The sequence below is a fragment of the Haemaphysalis longicornis genome, unplaced genomic scaffold, assembly GCF_048455015.1.
Source record: "Haemaphysalis longicornis isolate Haplotype H1 unplaced genomic scaffold, Haemaphysalis longicornis Haplotype H1 scaffold_10, whole genome shotgun sequence".
Classification (NCBI taxonomy): domain Eukaryota; kingdom Metazoa; phylum Arthropoda; class Arachnida; order Ixodida; family Ixodidae; genus Haemaphysalis; species Haemaphysalis longicornis.
Window position 1 is genome coordinate 3,220,013 of NW_027526204.1, and position 16,055 is coordinate 3,236,067.

At 48.8% G+C, this 16,055-nt stretch overlaps 1 protein-coding gene across 2 annotated transcripts in view; it reads left to right on the plus strand.

The window, feature by feature from the left end:
* Positions 1 to 15,788, plus strand: part of LOC144158126 (protein arginine N-methyltransferase 7-like) — an 86,145-nt gene extending 70,357 nt beyond the window's left edge. Inside the window, exons 12-13 of one of the 2 annotated variants that reach the window (XM_077688780.1) lie at positions 3,784 to 3,941; positions 15,319 to 15,788. In XM_077688780.1, the coding sequence (XP_077544906.1) occupies positions 3,784 to 3,941; positions 15,319 to 15,565 (405 nt within the window). In that variant the 3' untranslated portion in view covers positions 15,566 to 15,788. The remainder of the gene's footprint in view (positions 1 to 3,783; positions 3,942 to 15,318) is intronic. The other variant, XM_077688779.1, reaches the window with a different exon arrangement.
* Positions 15,789 to 16,055: the final 267 nt, after the last annotated feature.

The window sequence follows — 16,055 nt, forward strand, 5'->3', positions numbered from 1 at the left end:
AACGAGATTTGGCGAACTGGGAGCATCCCAGCAGAATGGAAACATTCGATTATCTACCCCATCCCAAAGCCAGGGAAAAGACCCAACAGCATTAAGAATCTCCGACCTACAGCTTTAACGTCAACGCTATGCAAGCTCCTCGAGCACATGGTGCTGACTCGGCTGACATACCACCTCGAGGAGGAGAACCCAGCTTTTTTCTATCCAGCCCAGACTGGCTTCCGACCAGGGCTGTGCACTCAAGACAGCCTTCTGCTACTGTGCCAGTTGGTGGGAGGGGGGCGTCAAGGTCGCCTTAAGGTTCCTGGCATCCTCCTGGCAGTAAACTTGCAGAACGCCTTTGACACGGTGGCGCACACAGCAATACTGGCGGCTCTCGATAGGGCTGGCACACGAATCATGAACTTTGTGCGATCCTTCCTGGTAGCCCGAACGTTTGAGGTCAAATCTGGTGCAGGCCACCCAAGGACGTTCTCAAATGCCAGGGGAGTGCCGCAGGGTGCCATCTTGTCTCGAGTCCTCTTTCACATCGTGATGCGAGGACTGGCTGTAGAGCTATGGAAAATTCCGCACCTGGGCTTGACATTCTACGCGGATGACATCACGCTGTGGGTGGACCCCAAGGGCACAAACTTGAACACAGCAGATGTACAGGGAATCATGCAGCAAGCCTTGGACACCATCGATAACTACCTCCCTTCCACTGGCATGCAGCCGTCACCGTAAAAGACTAATCTCCTCCTGGTAGGTGGCTACGACTTGAAGCGAGCGAAGATAAGCCTTACACTGGCCGGCAAGACCATCACCCGACCAGCAGAGCGGTGGGTGAGGATCCTTGGGGTTCCCCTAGGCGAGGTTGGTGGACCAAAGGAATGGATCCGTCAGCTTAAGCCAACGTGGCGCCGACACCTCCACCTTATCCGCCGCGTAGGCAACCACTTTGGCGGTGCCAGTACACGCACCATCAGGACTTTATGTCTGGCAACCCTCACTCCTAAGGCATGCTACGGAGCAGCTTGCTTCACATTGAGCCAAACACACTGCGCACAACTGGAGGTCCTCCATCTCGAATGTCTCCGCGCAATAACTGGCCTGCCGCATCACACGAGGACTGAAGAGCTCTACAGGTACTCTGGCCTCCCTCCTCTCAAAGCCTTTATCGAGGCGCACAATCAAGGCCATGAACTACGACAGCAAAACACAACAGCGAGCAGAGGACTCCTCACCCTGACAAAAGAACTGCCCCCTGATGCACCCAGACTGCCACACCTGCTGGAGCCTTGGCTCGATGTGCTCCTCAAGCTTCCAAAACCACTCTCCAGAAAGTGCCATCAGAAGGATCATGAAGCTGAGCGTAGAGCAGCAGCTGCCCGTACTGACAGAACCTGGCACTCTGTGTTCACGACAGCCACCTGGGACCCCATCACGCACAGAGCCAGGCTAGCTGCAATCTCCCCAATCGGCACATGCAGACAGATCCACGTGTATGAGCACCAACCCAGCCCAGACCAGATTTCACTGTCCGCCATCCTGTGTGCAGTAGACGAGGTTTGTGGGGAGACCCATCGAGGACTGAGGCAGACAGGGGAGAGGGTGGTGATCTACACGGACAGTAGAGAGGCCATAAAAATCCTTGGCCACACCCCCAGGACTGGCACGCTTGCTCACGGGATCAAAGTGGCAAGCACAGTCCTGTACAGGCACTATGGAGTGGAGGTGAGGGTGGACTGGATACCAGGTCACGCCGGTGGCATTGGCACTGGCCGGTATTGGCCGGTGGCATTGGCACAGGCGTTGGCGAGTGAGCTAATGGACGACCGCTCCGCCCTGGTGACCCAGACTATGCCCGCACCAGACGACCCCGACCCAAGAGCCAAAATTCTGGCAGCCAAGAAGGAGGGAAGGCGCATCCTTTGGCAGCACACCCCACCAACCACCACCCACTGCCCCGAGGACTGCCACGGGGGGCTCAGGTCCTCATCCACAAGGCACGTGCGGGGGTCGGACTAACAGAATGATGGGCCCACCACTGATGCAGGCCCGGGGCCCGCCAGCAGGACGTCGCTTGCCAAGCACACCCATAAGCCAACCCGCCAATTATGCTCAGCTGCAGATTTCGCTGCAAATATGCTCAGCTGCAGATTTCAGCTGCAGAAAACACTTTCGTGTTTTACTGATTCCTGTGACTGAGGGATCAACCAGTTTTTTTTGTTGCTGTTTTTATATATATATATATATATATATATATATATATATATATATATATATATATATATATATATATATATATATATATACATAGAGTCTAGTCCACTTATAACAATATCCAAGTGCCAAGAAAATCCCATCGTTATAACCGATAATCGTTATAAGCGGGTCGAGAAAAAAAAAAGCCACAAGAGAGATCAAAACATTTTATTAGCACGCAAGTGAGGTAGTGCCACTACTCGTTTGCAGAAAAGCCATAGTCAGTCAGCTTTGACTGCTTCACGCGAAGCTGACGCACATCTTTTTCGAGAGCATCTAATTGCTCCACATAGCTGAGCGGGAGGTCCTTCGCGAAAATGAAGTCCCGTAGGGAATGTATCATTCGTTGGGCCTCGTGCGATGACGGTACCTGGGTAGGCTGCTCAGCCGCGTCGTCGTCGTCGTCGCTCTCACCGCTGTCCGCTGAAACAGTGAAACTGGTGAAGCGTTGAACGGAGGCAGATGCGGAGAAAAAAAAGCACTCAGTTCGGCGCGCAGAAAAGGTGAGGGAAACTTCCGAGCTGCGAGCAGTGCGAGCCGAACTGGCCGAACCAGCCGAACGTTGGTTCGGCCGGACGCGCGGACGAGGCCAAAGCAGCGGCTCCGGGAGGGGGGAAGAAAAGCTGCTCCTCCTCTCGCTTGGCGCAGTCGACTCGTTTTCTGAGGGGTGGACGGGATGCAAGGCGCGTCGCGTGCTGTCTGCGCCGAGTGCCGGCGCCAGCGCCGGCGGCAGCTCCCATTTCCGGCGCGTGCGGTAAGCGGATTCAATCGCTATATCCGATATCGCGGCTCGGGAGCATCGTAATAAGCGGGTTATTTTACCATAGAAAGCGTACAAAATTGGACGGTGCAATCGTTGTCCATCGCTATATCCGATATATTGTTATAAGCGGTATCGTTATAAGTGGATTCGACTGTATATATATATATATATATATATATATATATATATATATATATATATATATATATATATATATATATATATATATATATATATATATATATTGTGAGCTGAGTTTGTGTCTTGCTGCCTGCTAGGAGATATTTGTCCCCATTGGTATTAATCATCATCACCAGTAGCTTGCAGCTACTGCATCATCTGCTGTACATACTCATCATCACCGGCACAACCTTGTCTTCGGCTAATCATCATCAGCAGGGACACTGGGTCGCCATCTTTGTTCGTCCCCGCCTGACGCCTCGGAATAAAGGAGCTGCGAAAGCAACGGTCCCGTCACCTTCTATCTACGGCCTCACAAGATATATATAAAACACGTGTCTTCCTAATAAAAGTTCAGTTGGTAGACAGCGCTTGTGTCGTCCTTTCTCTTCGTGTCCTGTTTTTCGTCTGCGCTGACCATCAGCGAGTATTTGTTTCAACCCTCGTTGCAGCCTCGCGACCCTGTTCTGCTGGCTCCCCTCTGGGAATCAGCCTGTTTGCGCTTGTGTTATTCTTTTTTTTTCCTTTAACACTCGAGCGACATCCTGCGGCATTAGTGTTCACTGGGGCGTGGGCCCCGCCCATCTTCCCAGAGTTCCCGAGGCCTGAGTGATGACACAGTGGAGCCCCAGCCCCTGTGGGAGTACCCTGGCACCGCCCTCACTCAGCCCTTCCAGATGCTCGCCCTGGACCTCTCAGCGAAGCCCGGCGAAGACACTGTGGCACACTCGGGGCGTGTCAAGTTCCAAAGGTCAGGCCCTTCCCCTCGTGGGCTGTGAGCCCTGGGTCATAGAGTTTCTCACTAGCTTACCTAGAGTGGAATCTGGCGCTAGCGTCAACGTGATTCGGCGCGAAGCGCTCTACGCCTCCATGAGTGCCGCCATAGTGTGTAGTTCGGCTGGCAGTTCGGCATGGCATGACCGGCAATGACTTCTAGGCTACGCAAATTGAGTTTTTGTTTAAAAAATTGCTGCCGAAAGTGCCGCTGTCAACAAATTTTGTTTTGTGTAAGGCACTGTGTTGGAGGGCTTATGTTGCAAAACAAATTTGGGGGGGTTACAAAGAAAAGAAAAAAGTAGAAGTCCGGCCTTTGGCTCACGCTGCCAGATACAGCGGGCCGTCTCGGATATATTTTTGTTATTACATTCTTCAAACTTGGTGAGGTTTTCTTTGATTTTTTGTAATATTTAGCTGAAAAAAATTATTTATATTGTCTTAAGCTGTGTTCTTGCTCCCTCTCATTAGTCTCATTATCGTATGCTACGCGCCTTGCAGGCAGATGCGAGATGCGAGAATTATATAATCCCGTTTTATTTATTTGTTTGGTCTAAGCAGGTATAAATTAACGTATAAGTGAAGCCTGTTACCGCAAGTAAGTCCAAGTACGCGCGCAACGCATTATGAAATTGCATGAATGCTTCAAATGGCAAATAAATACTGGCTTGTCGAGTTGCTATGTATGTTGCCCCATTGCACCTGCCAAGGCAGTGCATGCTTCATGGAGTAAGTAAACGCAGCGGCAGCGACGAGGGATGCGAAAATCGTAACTGAAAGTGTGCAGAAAACGGATAGTGTGGGCTAGCGTAGCTTATTTTGTGGCTGTAGTGTGGGCGGCGGCGGCAAGCGGTATGATGCGGTATATAACAGGCCGCTGGGACCCTCGCTCGCTTTTTGCTGGCCAGAAGCAGCCCACAAGCGAGCGGCAGTGGTGATACAGTGAACTGTAGCGACGAGCGACGACAGAGTACATTGGCGGCAGTGTATTAATTTTTTTTCGCTTGTCGCTGTCACCCAGTGCACTCTGCTGTTGTACCTTTTGAGTTACGTTTTCGGCGTCGCTTGTCGCCGTCACTGCATGTGGTCACCCCTTCATCTTAAGAAACTCGCCGCTAATGCGAGCATATGCGTTAAGTGCTAATCACGCTGTTATTTAGGCATATCTGTGATAGCCATTGAATGCCAGAAAGTGGCATCCCGAAAATGGTAAAGCATACCGAAAACAGAACTAACAAGCACTTCCGAGCCGAGAAGCCTAATCCATAGCACTTTGTACTAGCCACTTGCTGCCAATCTGATTCGCACACTACCCACAATTCCCATGTCGGCGTGCAATCACAGCGACACTTTCCGCTCTAGGTAATATTGAGAAACTCTATGCCCTGGGTTTTTTATTTCCTGCCAGAAGGTTTTTTTCGGTGGGTTTTCCTAATGTAGGACACCAGGGCCGGAAGAGCCAGAGGGGCCAAGAAGACAAAACACAACCACTCACTCATGTCCATTTCAGTCATGTGAGAGCTTTATTAACCGAAAAACAAGAACCGCTAGAAAAAAAGATTAATGCTTTGTGCTGCAGTGACGTATAGCGTGGGACCGGATAAAACGCGGGTTTTTGTGACCACCGGTAGGCCTCCCATAGAACTCAATACATGAGCATACTGCTTAAAACGCGGTTGGTTAAAGCACAATACCGTTTATAGTGCAGTTTTCCGGCGGGTCTGCTGATCGACCGACGCAGCTGGGTCATTGTTTTAGGGTAGCAAAAGAACGAAGAAAGGATGAAATCGGCCATCTGACACAGCGCACACCCTTTGCTCTCCTCTAACTTCGACACACAAGAAAAAGATAGGCACCCTTTAGTAGGCGCGTACGTGATAACCACAACTGACCAACGCCCCCTGAAAAACTATGCCTGGGACCTCACTCTTTTTGCCATAGAGAGTTCCCTGCCGCGTGTTGTGACCAGGTGCCATGCGAATGCCTTCGTACCACTTAATCATGTGACACCGTCGGCGTAGCCAGTGGCGTAGCTGGGAGCAGCCGGCCTCGGTGCTGTCTGCCTGCGGCCTGCGGAGAGCACGAGCTCCCGCTGGCGTGGGTTACAGGGCAGCCAACGCCGTGCTGTAACCTGCCTGCAGCTCTGCGGCAAGATTTTGTGCTGAAACAAACCGACCAGTGACAAAAAATCCCCCCGAGGTGACCCGCGTGATGTAGTCATCCAGCCACAGCAGTGTTTTCTTTTTCGGGGAGATTTTGTGCGTGCGTTCATGCGAACGCACAATGCCCCCGCATGTATAAGCAGACGTGAAAAATTGGTCATCTCTTTGACCGTGCCCACCTCTGGCTGCGCCTCTACGTCTTGATGCTATCGTAGATGTTTCACAGTTAAGGCATAAAGTTGGGCTAGTTGGTTATCTGACTGCATTTTACTAGCGAAAAATAGACACGGACGAAGTCTATACAAAAGCAAGAACAGGGCTGCGAGGGAATTAGCTGAAGCGTCTTATATCAGGGAGAGAGCGGATGACTGGATAAGTGATACCTCGATTGCTCTGTACAGTAGTGAAATGGTTTTTCTGAAAAACGTGCTGTAAACATATCTGCTGTAAACATATCTGGTTTTGTTATCATCTGTGTATGTGTATGCTCCTTCTGTCTCGCCACATCTTTTCCTAGGCAATATAAGCACATGCGTGCCGAGTAAAATAGTTGGAAGTTAGCGCCTGTCTCGTCTGCTCTGTTCTTCGCGCTTCAAATCACGGCATCTATTCACCACCTAGCCCAGCAAGAAGTTCTTCTCACCTTGTGAAGTCTTTCTTGAAGTAAGTTGTAAGAAAGTGCGGGCTACGTGCAACAGAGCGGTCCTTGATTGCGGTGCTGGGGAAGGCGTCTCGTAATAGTATTGCGTGCAGCTGCTTCTCACGCTGGCGCGTTGTGACATGACAGCCCCGGTTGCTTCCGTCGGCAGCTCGATGAGCAGCTTGGTACACAACACCACATTACTGCTCAAGTGAAACGGAACACTGGCTCTGCAATAACAGGCAAAGCTGGTGCTGTCAGCAGACAAAACTACCGCTATTCGTGTGAAGCTTTCTTTCCCGTAAAAAAGCTGAGTTTCTCAAGAAAGTGGAATTTACTTTATTTAACAAGAAACCACGTGAGTGCTATTGTCCGCATGTAAAAGCGGTGACAAAGTGCAGTCGGCAAGGTGTCGCCTGCTCGCGAGAAGCCAGCCGCTCCGCTCCCAGCGGCCACCAGAGGCGCTCACCTTCGTATCGAAGGGGACGAGAAAAATGCGAGGGCAGGACAGCGAGTTTGCAGCTCACATTCCAGGCAGCATAGGCGGCATTGAAGTGGCCTTGCTTGACGCACCTCGGAAGATAGCGACTCCCCTCCCCGTACGTGCATGGCCCGTTTTTGCACACAATTCGTGCTCGTCAGCGTGGCGCGTGCATTGTTTTCGCACTCGTGTCAGCTACTCCGCGCTCACAGTGGCTTCTTCGCGTGGCAGTGGGAGGGGCCTTATGACTTGCACCAGTGGGGAGATGCGCACCTAATGACGAGAGATTCGAAGTGCTCCGAGCAGCCGGCTGGCCACGCCAAGAGGTGTTTAGGCTTACCACTGTGGAGTTTTAATGTTGAGGGGCGCTTTCACAAGCAGCGTGGATGGCAGTTTATATTCCACTTTTCGCCCTCTTTTCTTGCACGTGAGTCTTCGCTTGTGCCTCGTGCGGCATTTGAGCAAGCGGTTAGGAACGGTCGCTGGAGCTGCCTGCACCACATCACGGCCAGTGCGGACGCCATGTTGCCGCCTCTTACCGCACCACACACACCACGCATAACTGGGCCTGCGGCGTGCATTCCACGTTTTCAAGAGAAGTAATCGCTGCATGCTGTTCACCCTTCAGAACGTTGTGCAGATAAGCCACTGCCCTTTCCCTTTCCAAAGCCAAAGATTTCCATCGTGAACACAAGGTGAGGTAAAAAAAGAACTCCCACTGGCATTCTTATCACATTCCCACGGCATCTGTTCATAGACAGCCATGGTCCTTGAAAACACGAACACAGTGGAAGTTGATGCCGCACTTGCCGTTTGTAAGACCGCGCTTGCAATGTATAAGACCCTGCAGCAGCGGCTGATGTGAGAGAAAAAAAAACTAAATAAATGCCCTGCCTTTGTTTTTAAGTGCTGTGCGTTTAGGGATTATAAATATAGGATGACTTGAGAGGTACATTCTAAAATTTTTCGCACGCTTGTTCCAAGCGTGATGTGCTGTCACACTAGAAAATCATGCTTGCTAAGCATTATTCGCTGGATCCGTAACGCTTGCGAAGCGTGAGTGAACAATATTTTTTGCACGCTTGTTTTAGGCGTGGCACGCTTTCACGCTAAGCGCTCACGCTTGCTATCCGTGACTGGCAACCCTCTTAACGCGTAGAGAAGATGAAAGAGAGTATTTTTACTTACTTCATGCGACATTCTCCTGCTCTCCAAAATGCCCTTCTGGACATCAGATGTCACTTAAAAAGATCGCTGAAGGAGGTAATATTTTCTGTGCTATATTTTTGTGCTTGGCTGCAGTTAGGAGAATTTATACAGATGCCTGCCATCAAATAGCTAACTGCGAAAATCAACTTTCACTTTGCACCTTGCATATGCGCAATCTTTATAGAACATTGCAATGTGGGAGCATAACACGAACTTGCAAGCTTTACTATAAGGAATGCGGTTTATAGTACAGGTAGTAAGCAAAAAATAAAAGTTGAGTTTAGTAATTATTTATTGGCGGACATAAGTAAGAACTGTCTAAGCAGCCACCAAGCCCCTAAATATTACCCCCTGTTAGCTTTCCTTTTAAATATTTTTGACGGTCAGAAATGCATCTTATAGAGCAGGAGAATTCCGCATCAAGTAAGTAAAAATTCTCTCTTTCACCTTCACTAAGGCTTACAAAGATCACCAGTCACGCAGTGACAAGCCTCACATGGCGATTGCAGCATTAAATATTGCGCCAAATGGCTCAAAACTCAGTAGTGTTTTGGTTGGCGGCGCGGCCACTTTTTTGTAGTTTTTCGCACCTAACCCGAAAGATCGCCCATCCCGTATTTTTCACTAGATATCTCCGTATTTTTGGGTGGGGCCCCTTTCGCAGCCCTCGAAAGAGACACAACTCTGCCAGAGCGCACGCCTATTGAAGTCCCGGATTAGCGGCGGCTCCCGAGTTTCTGCCTCGAGAACACGTACTTCACTTTCGAGCGCACGTTCTACAAGCAGGTACATGGGACAGCGATGGGCGCAGCCGTGTCAGTCACAGCAGCAAATCTTGCGATGGAGGTGCTTGAGCAGCGTGCACTGAATTTGTTCCGTCCTGCGCCCAAAACCTTTCTACGTTACGTAGACGATTGCTTCAGCGTGATCAAAGAGGAGGCACTGACTGCATTCACAGCGCACCTGAACAGCATGGATGACGCAATCAGGTTTACCGTAGAGGAGGAGCAGCACGGCAAGATTCCGTTTCTGGACGTCCTGGTAAAGCGCGAAGAAAAGTCCTTGACGTTCAGCGTGTACAGGAAGAGCACCCATACGGGTCGCGACCTGCATTCTAAGTCTGTGAACCCTGCCTCCCACAAACGGTCTGTAATCACCTCGCTTGTAAGCCGTGCGAAGAGGGTTTGCAAGAAACCGGAAGATGTCGCCGCCGACATACAGCACGGGCATCGGGACCTCTCTGCAGTGGCTACCCTGAGTCATTTGTGCGCTCCGTGGAACGTCAGCTAGAACGTCCTGCGCTCTCCGGCAGCATGCGTGCCAATCGTCGTGCTCCGATACCGTATGTTCCTGGAATTAGCGAGCACTTGGCGCATGCAGTTCTGTGCTCCTACAGTGTACAGGTAGCGCATGTGCCAACTCAAAAGTTACAGCACTCCCTGGTGAACGTGAAGGACAAGCTCACAGAGGCAAAGTTGCCAGGCGTTGTCTACAGCATTCCCTGCGCAGGTTGCCACCGAAGCTCTATGTCGGCGAGACAGGAAATTTTCAGCAAAGGCTCAAGCAGCACATGTACGACGTAAGAAAGAAGAACGTGCCTTCTATCGCTCTCGCTGAGCACGCAGAAGCAACTAACCATGAAATAGATTGGGCCAATGCAAAAACAATCGGAAAAGAGAAGAACTGCACCTCTCGGCTTTATCTTGCATCCCTGCCAATCCAGACCACGGAGCACACACTTAATCGCAATGACGGCAACTTCCCCCACGTGTACACACGTTGCCTACGTCACATCTTGAAGCAAACGTAACCGGATCACTTTCGCCCCCACTTTTCATTGTGAACAAGGCACCCGTATGGGAGCCGAAACGTCTTTCTTTGGATTTTAAACATTCTTGGTCGGTGCCAGTTTTTATTGTTATAGTCTCAATAAAACAATGGTTGGTACCTAATTTTCTTTTTTTGCATTTTTCGGCTACAAAGTAAGGGGGTCGACCTATATTCCGCATTACATAATCCCACTACAATGAAGTCCGCTTCAACGAAATATTTCCAATTCCCCGTCAGCTAGCCACAGAAGTCAATCCAACAAAGTCCTCGCCACAACGAACCATTTGTCTGGCTTGCTTTTGCTTCAACGAAATTTTTGATGATTTGGGCTGGGTTTGAACAATTATTTTACAATAAAATAAGCATAGTGCCAGCTATCTGTGGCTTTCTATACATTCAGGACGCTTAGTTTCATTGAAAACATGCGCGGTGCGCCCACACTGCCACTCAAAACAAAACAAAACTAAAACTCGTAGGTGGACGCCATTGTGTGATGGTGATACGATGCGGTGGGCCGTCTTTACACGAGGCGCAAGCCAGGTTCGCCAAGCCGGAGCTGCAGTGAACTAGAATATTGGAATAGTGGCAAAAGCAAGGGCGTTTTCAATTGGAGGCAGTGAGGCCAAAAAACCGGAAATCTGCAAGGGGCGCTGCCGTTGATTACTAGAGGGTAAATAGTGCACTGGATAGTGTCACCGCCTTCCACTCGTTGTCCGTGGGTTCGAAACCCGTCGTGTGCCCTTTTTTTTTTCTTTTTTCGAAACCCGTGAACACGTATAAAAGCAAATGCTCTGTGCTAAACACCGACTGATTTAATGCTTGTGTTGATTATTGGCAGCAAAAAAAATTTGCAGAAATTGTCTACTAATGAATGGTAGCGTTTTTGTGCCACTTGTGTTGCGTGTGAGTTCTTTGCAGCCAAATATGAGTATGAGTAGCGAAAGTCGTTGGTTTATTTTATTATTTTCAAGTTTCATTTGTTTTTTTTTCTCGGATGATGCAAATTTTAGAATTATAGTGATGAAGCGCCTTCGGTTGGCTGATAATACTTTTTTACGAAGGTTCAAGGCATACTGCAGAGTTGGACCGTTTACGCTATTTTTTATTAGCATTTCTGACGTTCTTTTGCAGGCTTTTTAGTTTATTCTTCGGTTGTGGAAGGAAATGTATAAGATGCATATTTTTGATTTTGTGAGAAATTTTTGTGAAAATTTTATTTTTATTTTTTATCTCGTTTTCTAAAATGCTGCCCGACAAATTACGCTATTGTAACAATTAAAGCTGTTTTTTTTTCGACAAATGTGCATTTTTGTGGAAATGCAGGGGGTCCTGGCTGCGGAGGCACTCGGCAAAGTATGCTACCAATTACATTTTGGGCATAGAGAGTCGCATAGTCTTGCTCTTGGCCAAGCAGATATGACGGCTGCACGCTTTCCCCAATTGCCAATGCCTCTCTTCCCCTAGCGCAAAGGCGCCTAATTGTAAAAGATCTGGAATATTTGACTGAACTGTTCCCAAGCAGCTTTCGCTTCTCAAAGTTGCGCTCGGAAGAAAATTTATCCTCAAGACCTCGTATGACAAGCTCTCATTCGGGATAGCCTGCATTTTCTGTGGCATTCCCAACCTGCATTGGAACATAAAAGAAGTGGAGGGAAAAGAACATTGGGCCGCGCAGCCTTCTACACAGCAATGGTGGCTCAGGGTTTTCAGCTCTTGTGACATCCCATAGCAGGCGCGAGCATTTTTTTTCTTCAAGGTCAAATACACACAAAGCATGATGGAAACTATTCCTTATGGAGGAATAGTTTCCCGAAATTATTGGTTTTCTCGGGGGTGGATGGAAGAATGGCACGCCCATCCTTACGACGACCGAGACTTATTTTTGTAAAATCGATGCAACAAAAGAGAGCTGAGACTCCTACTTCCACCACAATTTGATCCGTCAAAACGTTCTTGTTAGCGGCGCAAAGATATCTGCGTGAAGGAGCGCCAATGAACGAATCCATGTTAAGGGGGGACACTGGTCTTAAAACAATTTCTTTTAATTTTCAAGTGAACTCTGTGAAACTTGTCAGTCTTGCTGCTTTTTTCCCACTGATTTCAAATATGCCAGTATTTTTTCAGTTGGTCAATTAGTTCCCAAGATAATTAGAGATAATTAGCCATTTTTGCCCCCACAATTAACAAAACAGTGTTGGTCACAAAACTGTAATCTTTATATTTTCCATTACTATGAACCCTGCTGAATGCAATCTTGGAAACAGTTTTTTGATGCATCGCTTGGAACTAATTTTACAGCTCATTAAACTTCGGTGTTTGAAATGGGCACTGAAAATGGTTCCTTGCCACTGGTGCTACCGAAGTTTAATGAGCCGTAAAATTAGTTCCAAGCGGTGCATCAAAAAACTGTTTCCAAGATTGCATTCAGCAGGGTTCATAGTAATGGAAAATATAAAGATTACAGTTTTGTGAGCAACACTGTTTTGTTAATTGTTGGGGCAAAATGGCTAATTATCTCTAATTATCTTGGTAACTAATTGACCAACTGAAAAAATACTGGCATATTTGAAATCAGTGGGAAAAAAGCAGCAAGACTGACAAGTTTCACAGAGTTTGCTTGAAAATAAAAGAAGTTGTTTTAAGACCAGTGTCCCCCCTTAAGAAAAGCAAAAGATGAAGCGATTACATGACTTGAAAAGCACATCTACTGCATAGCGAAGTTTTTTTCTAAGTTTTAAATTGATTTCATTTACAGTTTCGTGTTTTAATTCTGTTGAACATTTATTATTACGTTCTGAATCATCTTTAACCGCCCCGAGTTCTCGAAGGTTGTTTCGCGATCTCCTTCCACCTTCCGGTTACAAATGCATTCAATCAGTCTCCTACACGTTACGCCTCTGCTTGTTTCCTTAAGCCACTGCCGGGTTCAAGTGCGTGTTTCAGGAAGCTTCGCGCTTCAACGCATTCGGAGCCTCTGAAGTCGCTATAAGCACGCACGCGAACAAAAAGTAGGCACACAGCCATAAACTTCTCGCTTTTTTTTGACGCCTCACACATTAAAAACATGCGCATAAAGTTGGCTTTGCCGCATGGCGTCTTGATGTGAGGGCATCGAGAGAGAGAGAGAGAGAGAGAGAGCGAAAATATGAAGAGAGGGGGGCGGGGGCGGAGGTTCATAGGGCCGCCGCGACGCGCAGTGCCCGCGACAAAGGGCACCGCTAAATGTATGAAATCGTAACGTGATACAGCTGCGCTATGAAAAAGTACGTATTATCCTGACCTTAAGTGTGGTTTAGGCATCTTATTCGAGCGCTCCATGCATATACAAAAAAATGTTCCTGCCACAAGCGAGAGGGGGGCTTCCAACCGCGTAGCAGCTATCTGCAAGTAATCAGCTCGGTGGAAACGCCTTGTTGTACAGCAATACGCTTTGCGCCTGCATTTCTTCACCTCTCCCGTCCTCCTCAGAATCGCACTCATTGCGTGCTGCTAAAAAAACAGATATCCATTGGTATGTTTGTTATCTGACTAAACACGACGTTACTGCGCGTCACTCTTTTTTCTAAACATTGTACAGTAGAATCTCGATGATACGATTCTGGGTGATACGAATTTCGGGATGATACGAATTTCTGAAAAAGTCAACGGACCTGCGCGGCCCGGCGGATGATACGAACGAGCCAGCGAGGCGCCCGACTGCCGAACAAGCAAGTGACGGCTCTCTCTCTCTCCATTTGTCACTCTTTTTTCTCCGGAAACGGTCGGGCTGTTGTTTTCTGCTCGCGAAAACGCGCCCCGCACGCCCCATGCACGCCGCGAAACCTCTCGCACGCTGCGCGCGCCGCTGCCGGCGGCGGCAACATGGCGGCGGCTTCGGCCGCGAAGTGGCACGGCCGCTTGAGCGACTGCTTCTAGCCGCTCTTTAAAATGCCGCTCAAGGCAGACACGAAGTTTCTTGTGCAGTAAAGGAGCTGATAACGTTGGCGAAAACGGTACTATAAAACACCATCCGCGCCGGTAGTGAAAGCGCCTATAAAATATCTGCCGGAGTGCTAAGCCTAAACATCTCGGGCGGAGCCACCGCGGGTTGTCTCGAGCGTTTCGCAAGTCGTCAGCGTCTTTTTCTGACCGAGGTAGGCGATACCGCGGGCGCGAAATCGTCAATGCAGCCGTGAAAATACAGCGCGCGCAAAGCCGAGGCCTGCGAATCGCGTGCAAAAACGCACCACGCGGTTCATGCTTGACTGTTGCGGCGTGTAGCGAGCTTGGACACCGGGAGTGAGGAGACAAGCGCGAATCTAGGCGAAGCGTTGCGTTATGCGCTCCAGAAAGGACTGCTTTGTGACGTGGGGGTTTAAAAAAAGCAGAAAAAATCACGGATTTGTTCACGCGAAAGTAAGAAAAGAAATAAACGAAAACTTTTTTCAGCGCTCAATTTTTTGGTCTGTGTTGGTTCATACGAATTTCGGATGATACGAATATTTTTCGCGGTCCCGCGAGGTTCGTGTCATCGAGATTCTACTGTATTATGCTGCCAATGATGCGGAAATATACCGTGTTATGTGTTGGGGCAGATTTCGCCTCAACAAATTTTCGCTTCAACGAAATTTTTTTCACGTCCCGTCAATTTCGTTGTAGCGGGATTCGACTGTATACGGTACATTATAAGCGGTCTACACTATATGGGCAGGAGTGACATAGTGTGGGGCAGCAATTAAAAGGTGGCGATGAGTGTGTCAACTGCGCATTAGCATTTGAGTGATGTGATCAAACAAAACTAGTGGGCCCGCTACCATCACCTGGCCATGTTTCTTGGCAACGGCCGAGGTCAGTGGCTGTCAACTGCACAGGAAAGATCCTATGACATCATAGAGGCTGGGGGTTGCCACCACTCGCGATTACTTGTTTCAAGTTTGCGATAATACTGCCATCATTGTTATCGGGACAAATGAACCCGAACTGTTTTTGGTCTTCGTCGCCCTTTTAACGATTTTCGTCTCTCCCCATTCTCTTTTCGTCCGTTATGCGCCAGCAATGGACTTTGCAATGGAGTGGCCCTGTGGGCAGACTTCCGCTTGGATGAGCAGAACGTGATCTCAACAGGCCCCACGCAACTGGTCATCCCCGGACGGGAAATCACCTGGGACCGGTATTCTCGGCAGGGGGTGCGTCTGTTCCGGGTCGGATACTGGGATCCTGCCGAGCTCTTGTGGAGTGTGCACTTCAACCCGTGCCAGGGGTCCCTGACGTTCGCATTCGACATCATCAGGCCTAGCTGAGCTTGTGCATTGTAAGGTTTACGTTTGCTGTTGTCATCACATGCGGTGTGGTTGTTTTTGTTAATTAATTACACCCTGGCTGGATCAGCTGCTGGGGTTTCAAGTCCCACTGTGCACTTTGGCATTATGGAATGCCTTTCATGTGCAGTATATTGCAATGTGAAGGGCTGCCTGGCATTTATGTTTGTAGGTATATTGACTCGCGTACATGGACTTTCACTGAATAAAACCAGCTTGAAGGGCAAGCTTGCTTCTGTGTGGTTCTGCTGCAGCTGAGGGCTGAACCTGATTGCATTCGCAGGTTGTGTACTGTGTGCGTGTCTAATGGGCTGTTATACTTCAGACCTTCCTCTTTAAAAGTGTGCAACAATCATGGGTGCTTGTAGTAAAAAAAAAAAAATCAAGCCCATTGCTCAAACTAGGTGCACACGACAGCAGGACTGCTTGATGTAGTAGTGGCTGCATTATTTAATGTTGTCTTGTAGCCAGG